General features: G+C 46.5%; 2 protein-coding genes across 3 annotated transcripts; one reads left to right on the top strand and one right to left on the bottom strand.

The window, feature by feature from the left end:
* Window positions 1-3,264: 3,264 nt before the first annotated feature.
* On the bottom strand, window positions 3,265-10,609 carry rtca (RNA 3'-terminal phosphate cyclase). Of its 2 annotated transcripts, none has more exons than XM_080506831.1 (11): window positions 10,264-10,609; window positions 6,898-6,998; window positions 6,137-6,280; window positions 5,771-5,894; window positions 5,588-5,646; window positions 5,209-5,350; window positions 4,849-4,970; window positions 4,707-4,765; window positions 4,218-4,312; window positions 4,029-4,133; window positions 3,265-3,425 (listed from the first exon to the last, which is right to left on the bottom strand). In XM_080506831.1, exons 1-11 carry the CDS (start codon window positions 10,468-10,470, stop codon window positions 3,327-3,329), a joined length of 1,257 nt encoding a protein of 418 aa, XP_080362957.1. In that variant the 5' UTR covers window positions 10,471-10,609; the 3' UTR covers window positions 3,265-3,326. The 2 variants fall into 2 exon arrangements, with proteins under 2 accessions (XP_080362957.1, XP_080362958.1); XM_080506832.1 differs by lacking the exon at window positions 10,264-10,609 and adding an exon at window positions 7,078-7,303.
* Window positions 10,610-10,837: 228 nt separating this feature from the next.
* Window positions 10,838-15,397, top strand: LOC308137929 (uncharacterized protein). The gene is made up of 5 exons (XM_080506833.1): window positions 10,838-10,877; window positions 13,699-13,795; window positions 14,249-14,402; window positions 14,485-14,630; window positions 14,830-15,397. Coding segments are annotated over exons 3-5 (297 nt in total). The 5' UTR covers window positions 10,838-10,877; window positions 13,699-13,795; window positions 14,249-14,253; the 3' UTR covers window positions 14,832-15,397.
* Window positions 15,398-15,663: the final 266 nt, after the last annotated feature.

The raw sequence follows: 15,663 nt of genomic DNA, 5'->3' as shown, positions 1-15,663 counted from the left end.
ACTCAACACTCGTTACCATGACGACGGGGAAGTGCGGCTCCTTTACGGGTCCGTGCGGACCAAAACAAAGACGAACTCCAACTTTTTAAAATGCAAACAAATATTTACAATTAATTTAATTCATAAATGAATAATAAAAAATAAAAAAAAGTATTTAATGTGGAAATAAAATCAACGTAAATGTTTGGCTCGTGAGGCGTTCCGGAGCGACGACACTCCTCCGGGATTTCACAAGTATTGAAGAAATGTCTCGAACAGCCCCGAGAGGCTTTTTATAGACGAGAGAATCTGATTGGCTCAGAGGTGGGAGAGCCAATCAGAGGCCAGGAGCAGCCTGCTCACGAGAGGCAGGTGTCATCAGCCCGTCTCGGGACAACAGATGGAAATTAGCGTCTGGCTGTAATGTTCATTAATATATACTGTCCCTATTTAAATCAATAAAATAAACTAGAGACCAGTGACCGTATTCACAAAGCGTCTTGAGGCTCAGAGCAGCTCTGAGTGACGTCGCTCTTAAGAAAAACCTGAGAATTCCTACAAATTTAAGACTTTTCTTAGACTTTTTCCTGCCTAAGATAAGGAGGCACCTTAAGCCCTAACAGGTGGAAAATCACTAGAAGTAGTGAGGAGGACTTGAAGAAGTCTACGAGTTTGTCAAACAGACAAGAAGCTGGACTGAAGCTGGACTAAACTTGGCCTGAAGTTGGACTGAAGCTGGACTAAACTTGGACTGAAGTTGGACTGAAGCTGGACTAAACTTGGACTGAAGTTGGACTGAAGCTGGACCAAACTTGGCCTGAAGTTGGACTGAAGCTGGACTGAAGCTGGACTAACCTTGGACTGAAGTTGGAATAAACTTGGACTAAACTTGGCCTGAAGTTGGACTGAAGCTGGACTGAAGCTGGACTAACCTTGGACTGAAGCTGGACTGAAGTTGGAATAAACTTGGACTAAACTTGGACTGAAGTTGGACTGAAGCTGGACTAAACTTGGCCTGAAGTTGGACTGAAGCTGGACCAAACTCTGACTGAAGTTGGACCGAAGTTGGACTGAAGCTGGACTAAACTCTGACTGAAGTTGGACTAAACTTGGACTAAACTTGGACTAAACTTGAACTGCAGTTGTACTGAAGCTGGACTGAGGTTGTACTGAAGCTGGACTGAAGTTGGACTGAAGTTGGCCTGAAGCTGGACTAAACTTGGACTGAAGCTGGACTGAAGCTGGACTAAACTTGAACTAAAACTTGGACTAAACTTGGACTGAAGCTGGACTGAAGTTGGGAGAACTAAACCCTCCAGACATTCCTACAGGTCGTTGTGGTTCTGGGCTGCACTAGAGGGCACATTTTGGCCCTCAGAGTACTGGTCCACTAGCCCTGGTCCACTAGTCCTGGTCCAGTAGTCCTGGTCCACTAGTCCTGGTCCAGTAGTCCTGGTCCACTAGTACTGGTCCACTAGCCCTGGTCCAGTAGTCCTGGTCCACTAGTCCTAGTTGCTCCTGATTGGCCTGAGGTTGGTTGGATGGTTGGACTCACCTGCAATGAGAGAGATCCAGACCCGGTTTGATCCTGGTTCCGGTCCAGGTGGACCAGGTCCAGGTGGACCAGGTCCAGGTCCTCTCCAGACCCCACAGTCCTCCATGGAGCCGCAGCAGCAACTGGTGGAGGAGGAGAGTCGAGTTCCACCAGACCTGGTTCAGGTTCTACCTGGAGTCACATTACACACACTCACACACACACACACACACACACACACACACACACACACACACACACACACACACACACACACACACACACACACACAGCAGTGTGGAGACAACCGGGTCAGTCAAGATACCGTCGTCATGGAGACAGCTTTGCGGGGGCGGAGTCCAGGAGGAGTAGGTCCAGAATATACTCCCCCTCTCTCTCTCTCTCTCTCTCTTTCTCTCTCTCTCTCTCTCCATCTCTCTCTCTGTCTCTCTCTCTCTCGCTCTCTCTTTGTCTCTCTCTCTCTCTCTCTCTGTCTCCCCCCCTCTCTCTCTCTCTCTCTCCGTATCTCTCTCTCTCTCTCTCCACCTGTCTGTCTATCTCTCTCCATCTGTCTGTCTCTCTTTCTCCGTCTCTCTCTCTGTCTCTCTCTTTGTCTGTCTCTCTCTCTCTCTCCATCTGTCTGTCTCTCTCGCTCTCTCCATCTGTCTGTCTCTCTCTCTCCGTCTCTCTCTCTGTCTCTCTCTTTGTCTGTCTCTCTCTCTCTCCATCTGTCTGTCTCTCTCGCTCTCTCCATCTGTCTGTCTCTCGCTCTCTCTCTCTCTGTGTCCCTCTCTCTGTCCCTCTCTCTCTCTCTCTCCACCTGTCTGTCTATCTCTCTCGCTCTCTCTCTCTGTCTGTCTCTCTCTCTCTCTGTGTCTCTCTCTTTGTACCTCTCTCTGTCTCTCTCTCTCTCTCTCCCTCTCTGTGTCTCTCTCTCTCTCTCTCTCTGTGTCTCTCTCTCTGTCTCTCTCTCTCTCTGTCCCTCTCTCTCTCTCTCTCTCTCTCTGTGTCTCTCTCTCTGTCTCTCTGTGTCTCTCTCTCTGTCTCTCTCTCTCTGTCTCTCTCTCTCTGTCCCTCTCTCTCTCTCTCTCTCTCTCTGTGTCTCTCTCTCTGTCTCTCTGTGTCTCTCTCTCTGTCTCTCTCTCTCTGTCCCTCTCTCTCTCTCTCTCTCTCTCTGTCCCTCTCTCTCTCTCTCTCTCTCTCTAGCCAATAAACTATTTGGAAATAAACCAAGAAATCAAAACTAATTTCCAAAATTAAATGAGCGGTAAAACATTATTTTTTTAAGTGACTCAAGTCGCTGTGATTCTTCAAACCAAGAAATCTAATCTTTGTTCAAAACTACGTCCATCTCCGTCTGCAGCTCGTCTGTGATGCGTTTCCTCTATTTTATGTGTTTCTTTATATTCTGTCTTGCAATCTTGGATTTAGTGTTTTGCAGCATTTTAAATTAATTTAAATCATTTTAAGTTATTTTCCCCTGGAGGTCATTTAAAAATCAGTTTTTACCAATGCATTGGATTTATTCTAAATGTATTTATTATCGTTATAATTCATTATTTTATTTTAATTATTTCTTTAAAATACGAGTGCACACAAGGTTTAATTGGCCAAGTTTACAAGCTGAGCGTTAGTGATGCTAACGCACAGGACATACTTAGCATTAGCAATAGTGCTACTAACGCACTGTATCCATACTTAGCATTAACAATGGTGCTAAGGAAGTGTAAAGAAGAGACAATGAGACAGTGTGAACCACAAATGACTTTATTTAGTGTGTGTGTGTGTGTGTGTGTGTGTGTGTGTGTGTTTTCTACAGGTGTGGGTTTTGCCCTCCAACTCCTTTGCACTCAATCATGTAGCTTTCATCGCTAACGCCGGCGTCCTCGCACTTGGTGATGGTGAACTTGGCCTGAAACATGTCAGCACAAGAGCTAGCATTAGCATCAGGTACTGTTAGCGTCAACTAGCATCAGCTTCTACGAGCATCAGCTTCTGCTAGCAGCAGCTCAACATGTATCAGAGTAGCGGGGTTTAACATTGAAGTAAGCATTAGCGTCATTGCTACCTCATTAGCATCACAAATTTACTTATTTGTGAAGTTTGCATTAGCCTAAAAGCTAACTGGCCATCATTACAAAGCTATTAATAAAATGTTAAGTCATTAACAATGAGCATTACCCTCAAATCTAACTAGCTAGCAATGGTAAATAGCATTGGTAAAGTTAGCTTTAGTAAATCAAGGATCCCAGGTTTTCCGTCAATAAATGTGATCTATAGACAAGGACAAATTTCATATTACTAATCAATAAAGTTAGCATTAATCTTAAAGCTAGCTTGTTAGCATTGCTAAATTGTTAATGATAAGATTAGCATTAGCTTAAAAGCTAATCACTTGCTATGACAAAGAAGCATTGAGGCTAAAATTTGTATCCGACATTGCGCGTTGTTCCCCGGTGCTAGCTTAGCAGCTAACTCCCACTGAAGCGCTTAATAGCTAGCGAGGTCGTCTCACTTTGGTCAACGTCTCTGCGATGTGGATGGCAGTTTGCGTGTGCAGCGTGACGGGCCCGGTGCGGATCCGCGACGTCCCATTAGCTAGCGCCATGAAGATGATGAGCTGGACAAAAGGGTTGGGGGGGGGGAGGGGGGGTCACGGTGATGTCATAGACAGAGATGTCATTAGTCGGCATGGCGAGCTCACCTGGTCCTGCAGGAAGTCGTCCACGCAGCCGCCATGTTGGAGGTTGCTTAGCAATGACTCAGCTGCAGCCACGCCCACCTGGTCGGGCTGCACACCTGGAGAAACGTTCGTCTGGTTAGTGATGCAAACGTTAACACCTGGAGGAAAACATGCTAATGCTAACAAAACTGTAGCACTTTTTTTTTTTTACAGTTAGCAATGCTAACACTAATACAACTGTAACATCAGAAAATTATCAAAGTGAATGATAACAAATGCGAATGTTAGCACAACTGCAGTAATAAAGACAGCATTACAAATGCTAACAAATGCTAATACAACTGTCTTACTACAGAATTAGCATTGCTACCTAGTGGTGTCCTGCAACAAATGTATTGTCATTAGCATAGCTAAAAGTTTATCATATAAATGGGTGGTTAGCAGTTGGCATTGTGCTAATGGCAACATGTATAAACTGATGGTTAGCAGTTAGCATAGTTAGCGACTCACCTCTCTTCCCGAGAGCCGAGCCCGCTAGCAAACATCCACTGGATGTCTCCGCAATGATTCTTTAAAAAAAAAAAAACCCCACAATAAACGAACCAATCGGAGCGGTCACTGGAGGGGCGGAGTTTGAGTGGGCGTGGCTTACATGATGCCGCTGCCATTGCCGAACGCAGACTTGTCCTCATGGAGTGCCGCGATGTCCATGTGCACGCCGCTGATTTGCGCACGGAGCGTCCGCAAGGCCGCTACGCTCATCGTTTTGGCTAGCTGCGGAGCACAGGCTAGTCAGGCTATCCGCTAATAGGGTGACAACATTAAGCTAATAGCAAGCTAATAGCAGGATAATATCAAGCAAACATTATAGCAAGCTAATAGGCTTATGACATGCTAACAATGACCGAGCAACAGGATATGTGAATGATAGGCTGACAACACTTCAAGCTAACATGTTAATGACGCTCATGCTAAGCCTGTTGCCAATGCTAAGCTAACGGGAGGGCATTACTTTGAAGGGCAGCACTCCAGACACGAAGGCTCTTCCTGTGATATTAGTGACGTTTCCTCTGGTCGTCATGACGACTGGCTCCAGCTGCTTGATTGGCTGAACCGTCACAGAGACCACGCCCCCTCCTTTAGGGTAGAAACCTCTACACACACACACACACACACGCACACACTATAATAACACAGTGACACACACTGGTTCCCCTCCAGACCTTCATGTTGGAACCACTTTGGATATTTTTATACTTCGACGTGTGACTGAAGTCACTGATAAGAGGAAGCAGCTCCGCCAGAAGAAACACACACACACACACACACACACACACACACACACACACACACACACACACACACACACACACACACACACACTTTCTGACCTCATGATGACATCACAGTCGAAGTTAACTCCAAATTTCTCCACGGCCGGTTTGAAAACCTTGACAAGAAACAACAACAACAGCCAATAATCAATGACAACAAAAATACGAGGAAATAAAAACAACACTGTGTGTGTGTGTGTGTGTGTGTGTGTGTGTGTGTGTGTGTGTGTGTGTGTGTACCTGCAGAGTGTAGTCGATGTGTGGCGCCATGTCAGTGTTTGTTCCTCCTTTCAGGACAAACGTTGTGGCGTCGTCGGCGAAGAGAGCGACAGGAAGTGAAGCTTGGAGCAGGAGACACACACTCCTACACACACACACACACACACACACACACACACACACACACACACACACACACACACACACACACACACACACACACACACACACACACACACACACACACACACACACACACACACACACACACACACACACAGTAACTTACACAGTAACCTACAGTGAATAAGCAGTTTTGCAGTTGCAGTGAGTTAGCACAGTGCTAATGCTCACACTCTGTTGTGTGTGTGTGTGTGTGTGTGTCACCCTGCAGTGTGTGTGTCCGCAGTGTGTTGTCCGGCCTTGACGAGTCGGGGTTTCAGTGTGATGTCGGTGGATCCGACCTTTGACCCCTGAAGGAGACCAGAAGTCATCTGGGAGAGGAGCTGGAGGCCGACCAGGTGCTGAGGTCTGCACACACACACACACACACACACACACACGCACACACAAAATGATAATTTTTGCATTGTAGTCATCTGATTTTCAAAAGTGAATAATTCTTGTCACATCACTCGTCTTGTCAGAAAGTCGTTACTTAACGACGCCGTTCAGTCGCCAGACAACCTCATTAAATTAGTTAATTAATTTCTGCACAACGAGATGGTTTTGGACCAATAAAACATATTAAAACTTCTGCGTGGGCTACTAAATGTGTGTTTGTGCTCTCATAATATGCAGTCGCCGTCCAGTCCTGTGACGTCACACTCATTAGGCTTCAAGACTCAAGGATCGTGAAAAACAACACAGGCCCTGCACATTCTGGCACGTCACTGTGAGCGATGACGTCACCAGAGAGGCGCAGTCAGCATGTTGCGGCTACGTTCGGAGGCTAATAATAACACCAGAACTAAGCGTGAATCAATAACGACGACAGATTTGTATCGTTTTATGGTCGATTTGTTCGATTTCGTATCGTCGTATTGTCGATATATTTGGTCATTAGGACATAAAAGCCAGAAATACATGGGTGTTACACTCAAACCGGCCCCGCTCCAAGGTTCCGGGTCGCCCTCCTCGGTGGTTACCTGAGCCCCGGCGTGCTCCTCCCGGCCCGGATGTTCCGGACGTGTATCGCGGCTCCGGTGATGCAGCTGAGCGCCGCGGACACGCGGAGGATTTGTCCGCCCTGCGGAGCGAAGAGGCCGTGTTAGCATGGCAGCACGTTAGCCTGGTGGCGGAGGAAGGAAGAGAGAAGAGGAACTCACTCCCTCCATGACGCTTCCGTCCAGTTCAACCAGCGCGAGCGGCTCCATGTTAGCTGAGCGCTGTTAGCAGCACGAAGCTAACCGGGATTTTAACGTCCGACGCAGCGACTCCGACCACAGATATAAGACCATAGATGTAAAACACTAGACGCCTCACTCGCCGCCTGTGACGTGTCTACGGCGCCGCCATCTTGGAGAGGTCTCCCGCTCCTGATAGACATGAAGATCCACAACAACCCGAACCTCATTGTAAAGCTGAGGAAGAGCTGGACCCCCCCACCCCCCCGAACCCTGGACCCCCCATAGAACGAAACATTAAAAAGTATTTAATGTGGAAAACATTAAAATACACATACAAACAAAATAGGTTTGTTGATATTTACATTCAAACGTCTCCTCACATCCACCTACATGACTACATGACCTACACTGTACAAACACACTGTACATACACACTACATACATACTGTACATAAACAAACCTACACTATAAACATACTGTACATAAACACTGTACATAAACACTGTACATAAACACTGTACATAAACACTGTACATAAACACTGTACATAAACAGACCTACACTGTACAAACACACTGTACATAAACAAACCTACACTATAAACACACTGTACATAAACAAACCTACACTGTATAAACACACTGAACATAAACACTGTACATAAACAGACCTACACTGTACAAACACAGACCTACACTGTACAAACACACTGTACATAAACACTGTACATAAACAAACCTACACTATAAACACACTGTACATAAACACTGTACATAAACAAACCTACACTGTATAAACACACTGAACATAAACACTGTACATAAACAGACCTACACTGTACAAACACAGACCTACACTGTACAAACACACTGTACATAAACACTGTACATAAACAAACCTACACTATAAACACACTGTACATAAACACTGTACATAAACAGACCTACACTGTACAAACACAGATCTACACTGTACAAACACACTGTACATACATGCTGTACATACACACTACATACATACTGTACATAAACAGACTTACACTGTACAAACACACTGTACATAAACACTGTACATAAACAAACCTACACTATAAACACACTGTACATAAACACTGTACATAAACAAACCTACACTGTATAAACACACTGTACATAAACACTGTACATAAACAGACCTACACTGTACAAACACAGATCTACACTGTACAAACACACTGTACATACATGCTGTACATACACACTACATACATACTGTACATAAACAGACTTACACTGTATAAACACACTACATAAACAAACCTACACTGTATAAACACACTGTACATAAACACTGTACATAAACAAACCTACACTGTACAAACACACTGTACATAAACACTGTATAACCCAGCAGTCTGACAGGAACTTGCATCCCGACCGTCAAGTGCAAATAAAGAAGATTTACAATCAGCATTAAAATCTTCTTGAGGCTCAAAGACGAGATAAGAAGTCAGAGACTTTCACTGCTGGCAGAGGGAACGTGAGCGCCTCCGGGTGGCAGCAGAGGGAACGCCAGCGCCCCCGGGTGGCAGCAGAGGGAACGCGAGCGCCTCCGGGTGGCAGCAGAGGGAACGCGAGCGCCCCCGGGTGGCAGCAGAGGGAACGTGAGCGCCCCCGGGTGGCAGCAGAGGGAACGCCAGCGCCCCCGGGTGGCAGCAGAGGGAACGCGAGCGCCCCCGGGTGGCAGCAGAGGGAACGTGAGCGCCCCCGGGTGGCAGCAGAGGGAACGCCAGCGCCCCCGGGTGGCAGCAGAGGGAACGCCAGCGCCCCCGGGTGGCAGCAGAGCAGAGCAGCAGCATGGTGAACAGTTGTGCGCAGGTTTACATACCCTGAGGGAATGTATGGTTTCTTGGCCGTTCTTCAGAGAACATGAATAATAACACTAAAACCTTCCTTCCACTCTTGGTTCATGTTTGGGTGAAGCTGTTTGTTGACAAACAACTGCGTTTACTCTTTTTAAATCTAAATAACAAAAGAAAGTACCCAAATGACCCTGATCAAAGGTTTCCATGCCCCAGTGACTTTGATCTAGAACACACATAAAGTTTACACAAACAGGTTTGAACGGTTAATAAAGGTTCTCATCCTGCATTAGTGTTTCAGTCTGAAACCAGATTTAAACCAGAATAAAACCCGTTTTTACACCACTATTAAAGAATTTGTTTAATCTGGTTTAATCCTATTAAACTAGTTTCAAAAGGGATTTTAATCACATTTTAACCAGTTTAAGAGCAGATTAAAACCTGTTTTAAGTCATTTTCAAACCAGATTGAAACCTGTTTTTGAATCACTTTAAAACAAGATTCACACCAGAATAAAACCAGTTGAAACCGGTTTAAAACCAGCTTTGAAAACTTTTCTAATCAGATTAAAACAAGTGTTTTTTTATTTCCAGTACTGTTTTAATGCCCAGAGGGGAAATTCCGCTCTGAATTGATGCATCGGTGGCAGCCGCAGAGCAGTACTAAGGGGGGGGGGGGGGGGCTGGGGGGGGCTGAGGGTTTTGAGGGAGCCGGGGGTGATCTTGAGGTTTTGGGGGTTCTTAGGGTTTTGGGGGATCTGGGGGGGTCTGAGGGTTTTGGGGGGGCTGAGGGGTCTGTGGGTTTATGGGGGAGCTGGGGGGGTTCGGGGGTTTTGGAGGAGTTGGGGGGGTCTGGGGGTTTTGGAGGAGCTGGGGGGGGGGGGGGGGGGGGTGTTGAGGGTTTTGGGGGATCTGGGGGGGGTCTGGGGGTTCTCCTCAGGGACCCCCGGTGGATGTTTGAGGGAATGCTGGCGGAGCCCCGGCACACAGGGAGAACATGTAAACTCCACGGGGGGGGCCAGGCCCCGGGGCCAGATTTGAACCCACAACCAGTTTTTGAGTCCGTTTTAAACCAGGTTGAAACCAGATTGAAACCAGATTTCAAACCAGAAGAAAACCAAGTTTCAAACCAGAAGAAAAGCAGTTTTAAACCAGATTAAACTCGTCCTGATTCAAACTGTCAAACTGAGCGTTTCCTTCCCTGCGATGCATTCAGGACCCCGCCCGGCTGCGTGGATTCCTCAGCGCTCTCATGACTCACCCTCTCTCTCTACCTCTCTCTCTCTCTCTCTCTCTCTCTCTCACTGTGTGTGGTGGTCTCTCACCCGCACTCTCTCTTTTCCGCTCACAAACTTTTTCCAGGAGGAACTTAGTTGCTCCTCCTCTCTCCTCCTCGGCGTTGCCGTTATTTCTGCCCTGCTGTAGTTGCGTTGCCGTTCTCTCAGCAGCAGCAGGATGTCGTGTGGTTGCCGGGGGGAGACAGTTGCCCTGGCCGTGCTCTCCGTCTGGTCCCTGGCCTCCCTCATCACCATCGTGGTGTGGTCCACGTCGCCCGACCTCAAGGGGGCAACGCGTTGCCGCGGAGACCTGCGGCAGGCGGCCGTGCAACTGGAGGGCCAGCGGGCCGTGTGGGGCAACGAGCGGGAGCAACTGGAGCGGCAACTGGGGGAGGAGCGGGCGGAGCAGGGGAGGCTCCGGCAACAGGCAATCCTCCTGGTGGAGGAGCAGGAGAGGAGCAACGCAACGCTGGAGGAGTGTCGGCAACATACGGTGAGGAGGCAACTAGAGGAGGCAACTAGAGGAGGCATGTCGGCAACACACGGTGAGGAGGCAACTTGAGGAGGCAACTAGAGGAGGCATGTCGGCAACATACGGTGAGGAGGCAACTAGAGGAGGCAACTAGAGGAGACAACTAGAGGAGGCATGTCGGCAACATACGGTGAGGAGGCAACTAGAGGAGGCAACTTCAGGAGGCATGTCGGCAACACACGGTGAGGAGGCAAATAGAGGGCAACTAGAAGAGGCAACTAGAAGAGGCGTGTCAGCAACACATGATGAAGAGGCAACTAGGGAGGGCAACTCCAATAGGCAACTACAGTAAAGACACGGTGAGTTTAATTAGAGAGGGCAACCAGGAAGGCAACTCGAGGCAATATGGCGTTGAGTTACTATGGCAATCAGGGGTAAATATTGAGGCAACAAAGGCAACTTGAGCAGCAATTAGGGAGGCAACTACAGGCAACACACGGTGAGTAACTCGAGCAAGTTGAAGAGGCAACAATTGAAGGTGTGTCGGCAATGCAAAGCGGGAAAGTGGGTAGAACGGCAACCACAGAGGCAACTGGAGGGGAAACTGGAGAAAATAAATCTGGGAAATGGGCAACTGGACAGGCAACTACAGGTGCAACTGCAGTTGTAACCGAGGGGCAACTAGAGAAACAAAAGCTGGGCAACCAGGGCACTGGAGTGGCAACTCGAAGGGCAACTACTGGAGAAACTTCAAAGACACGTTGCTAATTGAAACCAAACGCACTAGCTGCTGCCGCAACGCAAGCTAACTGCTTCCAGATGTGCTTCAGTAACCTGGAACAACCCTGGCTAGCGTTAGCAAACGTGCACCGGCGGCCAGGTTTCAGGTCTGTTCGTAGTTTCATTGGGTCATTTTTGCAAATAGCATGTTAGCATTAACATTTCCTTCATGATTGTGATGGTTTCTAAACATGTTAGCATTAGCATTGCCTTCTGATCGTGAGTTTCTTTGGCATTATCCACTTAGCATATCCACATTTTGTTGCTATTCTTCACTCTAAGCTTGTTAGACTAGACACTAAAGCTGTTAGCTTTAGCATTAGCATGTCTGGATTTCAACATGTTTCCCACCTAGTATGAGTTAGCATTAGCATTAGCCTGTCCAGGTATTATCAGTGTGAGTTAGTATTAGCATGTCAAGCTTTTAAGTAAGTTAACATTAGCATGCCCAGATTGCTTTCAGCGTGTGTTAGCATTAGCTCCTCCATGTAGTCTTTTAGTTAGCATTAGCGCCTCAATCTAATCCATTAGTTAGAATTAGCACCTCCATCTTTGCTGCGCGTGAGCATCAAGTACACAAAGTCTCCTCTCTGGAAAAAACTCTCTCTCTCTCTCTCTCTCTCTCTCTCTCTCTCTCTCTCTCTCTCCCTCCCTCTCCCTCTCCCTCTCTCTCTCTTACTCTCTCCCGCTCTCTCGCTCGTTCTTTGGAAAATATTTGAGGATTCCTCCTCGATGACGTCATCGCCAACTTGCAGCCAGACGCTATTTTTAGAAAAGAGAAAAACAGAGACAGACACTGTGTTTAGCTAGCGGATACACAGAAAGTACACAGAGTAGAGCTGCTAGCTTTAATACTAATGAAATGCGAGCCAGCTGAAAAGTGTAGCTCAGAAGCTAACAATGCTAAGCTAACACACTTCCTTACTAATGCAAAGCTAAGCAGCTGACAATGCTAAGCTGAACCATGGTGTTAGCTTCCTCACTCATGAGATGTTACTAAGCTAATAATGCTTAGCTAACACATTTTGTTAGCTTTCTCACTAATGAAATGCTAAGAAGCCAATAATGCAAAGTGAACACATGTTGCTAACTTCCTTGTTAATAAAATGCTAACACAACAACGCAAGGTTATACTATTTCATTAGCGAGGAAGCTAACAGTATGTGTTAGCACAAAATAGTTAGCTTCTTAGCTTAGGACTTTAGCATTTCATTAATTAAGAAGCTAACGATACGTTAGTTTAGCATTGATAACTTCTTAACTTCTGACTTTAGCATTTCACTCGCAAGGAAGAGAATAATATATGCTAAACTGCTTGACTATAGCATTAGCTTCAATGCTAACAGTATGGTAAAATAGAAATTGCTAAAGACCTAACAACATCACGCTAGCAAGGCATGCTAACAAGCTAGCGGATCACCATAGGATCACCAGATCACCATAGTTATTGCTAGCCCGACAGGAAGTGGCAGGGCTTCCTGTGGAAGTCTCATTCTAGCTTGTGTCACGTTGTCTGCACCCTCCTGCCGGCTGACCTCGTTGCCCCCGTTGCCCCCCCCCCCCCCCCCCCCCTCCCCTCACCAGCGGGGCAATCTGTGGAATTTCCAGCTATTGTGAGACATCTGGCCAACTTTTGCCGCTGCGCAGAGCGCACAGGAATGTTTTCTGTGGTCGCTCAGGTTATCGCTGTGCTAACAGATAAACAGATGAGGTCATGTTCCATAGAGGGCGAGCGGTTAGCATTGTGTTAGCATGAACAGAGACATAGCATTAGCAGTCAGACCGGTGCGGCTCAGTACCTTTATTAGCTTAACTGGCTTCGTTATCTACATACTAATGTTAAGGGCATTTATATATGTGGACAAGCTACTGCTAACATTGCCAATCTAATGTGAGCTGTATGCTATTGCTAGCGAAGTATAAATATTGCAACTAGCTAATGCTAACATTGCTAATATGGATTTTGCGGGAAATACCCTTGCTAACATAATGTTAGCTATGTGCTAATGCTAACTTATCTTTCCAGGTCTCTCTAAAAATGAATGCTATTGTTGCTAATGCCGCGTGAGCTACACGCTAATGATAGGCACAGTTATAGCTATATAGGCTAATGCTAACCTAACTGACTTTATGTATCCCAGACACGGGCTAATGCTAACATTGCTTTTCTTGTGTGAATGTTAATGCAACCATAGCGATAACCACATGCTAATGCTAGCCTGTGTTTGCAGGTGTTGCTTCAATGGAACGTTAGCGCGCTGCAGGACACGCTGGAGCTGCGGCAGCAGCAGGTGGCTAACCTCAGCGCGCAAATCGCCACGCAGGAAGGTAAACAAACAAAAAACACATAAAGAACAGCAAAAAAAATTTTTTTTCAACGTTTATTTTGAAATATTGAGATCACAGATACATTTAAATTATGTGTCGGACCAGAATCGGTCTGCAGCCGATTCACACTCGTCTCTCCCCAATATTGTTTTTCTTTAAAAGTACGAACATAAAATTGTAGAAGTAAACAAAAGTATTGAAAATCGGATGCTTCATGACACAACAGGAAATGACCGAGAGAGATTTCTTCTCATGATAAATTTAAATGTATTTAAATTAAACTAAATAAAACATTTGCTCAGTCAGGTTATTGACCCCTTTAATATGTTTTATCTGTTCTCATGGATGAATTGACCTTTAAACAGCCTCTGAGTTGTTCCTCCTCAAATTCCTCCTCAAGGCGCGATTATTAGCTTCCATTAGCTTAGCTTGTGACCCTGTCCGTCCCCTCAGAGCGTATGGAGCTCCTCCAGCACAACGCCACGCAGGCGCAACTGGCGGCAGCGTCGTGCGATCGTCTGAACGAGGCGGCTCAGCACCAGGCGGCGGCGGCGCAGACGCAGACCGCGGCGTGCCGCGCCCACCAGGACTTCCTGCAGCGGCAGCTGTGAGTGCTGACCCACGCTAACGCACGCTAACTGTGCTACACAGCGTCGCGCTGACGGCGCGTTTTTAACCGTTTCCTCCAGAGTCAAGTGCAAAACTCCTGAGTCCGAGGCGCCGCAAACGCACCAGGGCCCCGTTCCGAGCCCCACCCCGTCACAGGCCCCACCCACGCTGGGAAGCCCCGCCCTTCTGCTGCTGCTCATCTGGGGAGTCCTCAGAGTCCTCAACTGTGAGTAGCTATAACACCCTACGGCACCTGAACGCGTCGTGAGGAAGTCATTTTCTATTTTAAGTAAATTGATGAATTTACTCATCTTTTTTCGGGGTTTTTTTCTTTGATTTAAATGCATTTCATATTTGTGTAAACAATGGCGGTGACGTCACACCTGGGCGGGGCCTGCGTTGACTGACAGCTTGTATGTTTACAGGAAGTGGAGCAAGTGGCCGAAGGGGCGGAGCCTAGAGCAACATCACAACTGCTGTACACAAACAAACAAAATCCTTTGCTGGCGTCACTTCTTCACTGTAGCTTCTGCTAGCTTTTGTTAGCTTGTTAGCGCTTATTAGCTCATTAGCTTTTGTTAGCTTTTATTAGCTCATTAGCTTTAATTAGCTTCTTTTAGATTGTTTGAGCTTTTATTTGCTTGTATTAGTGTCCGTTGAGCATTTATTAGCATTATATTAGCATTTATAAACTCCTAATAGCTTTGATTAGCTTAAAGTTTGTATTCGCTCATATAAGCTTCTCATTAGCTGTTCTTGAGCTAGTTTTGAGCCTGTTTTAGTGTTTATTAGCATTTATGAGCTTTTTTGAGCTTTCGTTCGTGTTTGCAGCTTTGTTTCAAAAGCTTTCTTAAAGAGTTTTATAGTTTGACCAAATGGGCGGGACTATAGTCGTTGAGTGGGCGGGGCTTATTAGCTAAGTGGGTGGGGTTTGACAAATGGCGCGGGTGTGGCTTGAGATGTCTGGTTTCGTATTGCGGGGCGAGGCTTGAGTTACAAGCTTTCTGATTGGACAATAAAGTTTGTTTGTTGGAACCAGGAAGTATCCACTTTTTGTTGTTGGTGACGTTAGCATCACTCACGGCCTTAGCAGTGTTAGCAATGTTAGCATCACTCACGGCCTTAGCAGTGTTAGCAATGTTAGCATCACTCACGGTCTTAGCAGTGTTAGCAATGTTAGCATCACCCAGTGTTATTTCTAAGTATTATATAATGTTACACATCAACAATGTTAGCATCACTCACGGCCTTAGCAGTGT

Source organism: Blennius ocellaris (genome assembly GCF_963422515.1).
Source record: "Blennius ocellaris genome assembly, chromosome: 12".
In the NCBI taxonomy this organism is placed as follows: Eukaryota; Metazoa; Chordata; class Actinopteri; order Blenniiformes; family Blenniidae; genus Blennius; species Blennius ocellaris.
This window is presented reverse-complemented; position numbering and strand designations above follow the sequence as displayed.

Excerpts from the sequence above, each read along its gene's own strand:
- rtca (XM_080506831.1), bottom strand. The coding sequence starts at position 10,470 with ATGGTGATGAGGGAGGCCAGGGACCAGACGGAGAGCACGGCCAGGGCA. Across the intron at positions 4,313-4,706 it reads CTCGGCTCTCGGGAAGAGAG|GTGTGCAGCCCGACCAGGTG; the intron begins GTGAGTCGCTAA and ends ACGTTTCTCCAG. Across the intron at positions 3,426-4,028 it reads TCGCAGAGACGTTGACCAAA|GCCAAGTTCACCATCACCAA; the intron begins GTGAGACGACCT and ends GACATGTTTCAG.
- LOC308137929 (XM_080506833.1), top strand. The coding sequence starts at position 14,254 with ATGGAGCTCCTCCAGCACAACGCCACGCAGGCGCAACTGGCGGCAGCG. Across the intron at positions 14,403-14,484 it reads GACTTCCTGCAGCGGCAGCT|AGTCAAGTGCAAAACTCCTG; the intron begins GTGAGTGCTGAC and ends CGTTTCCTCCAG.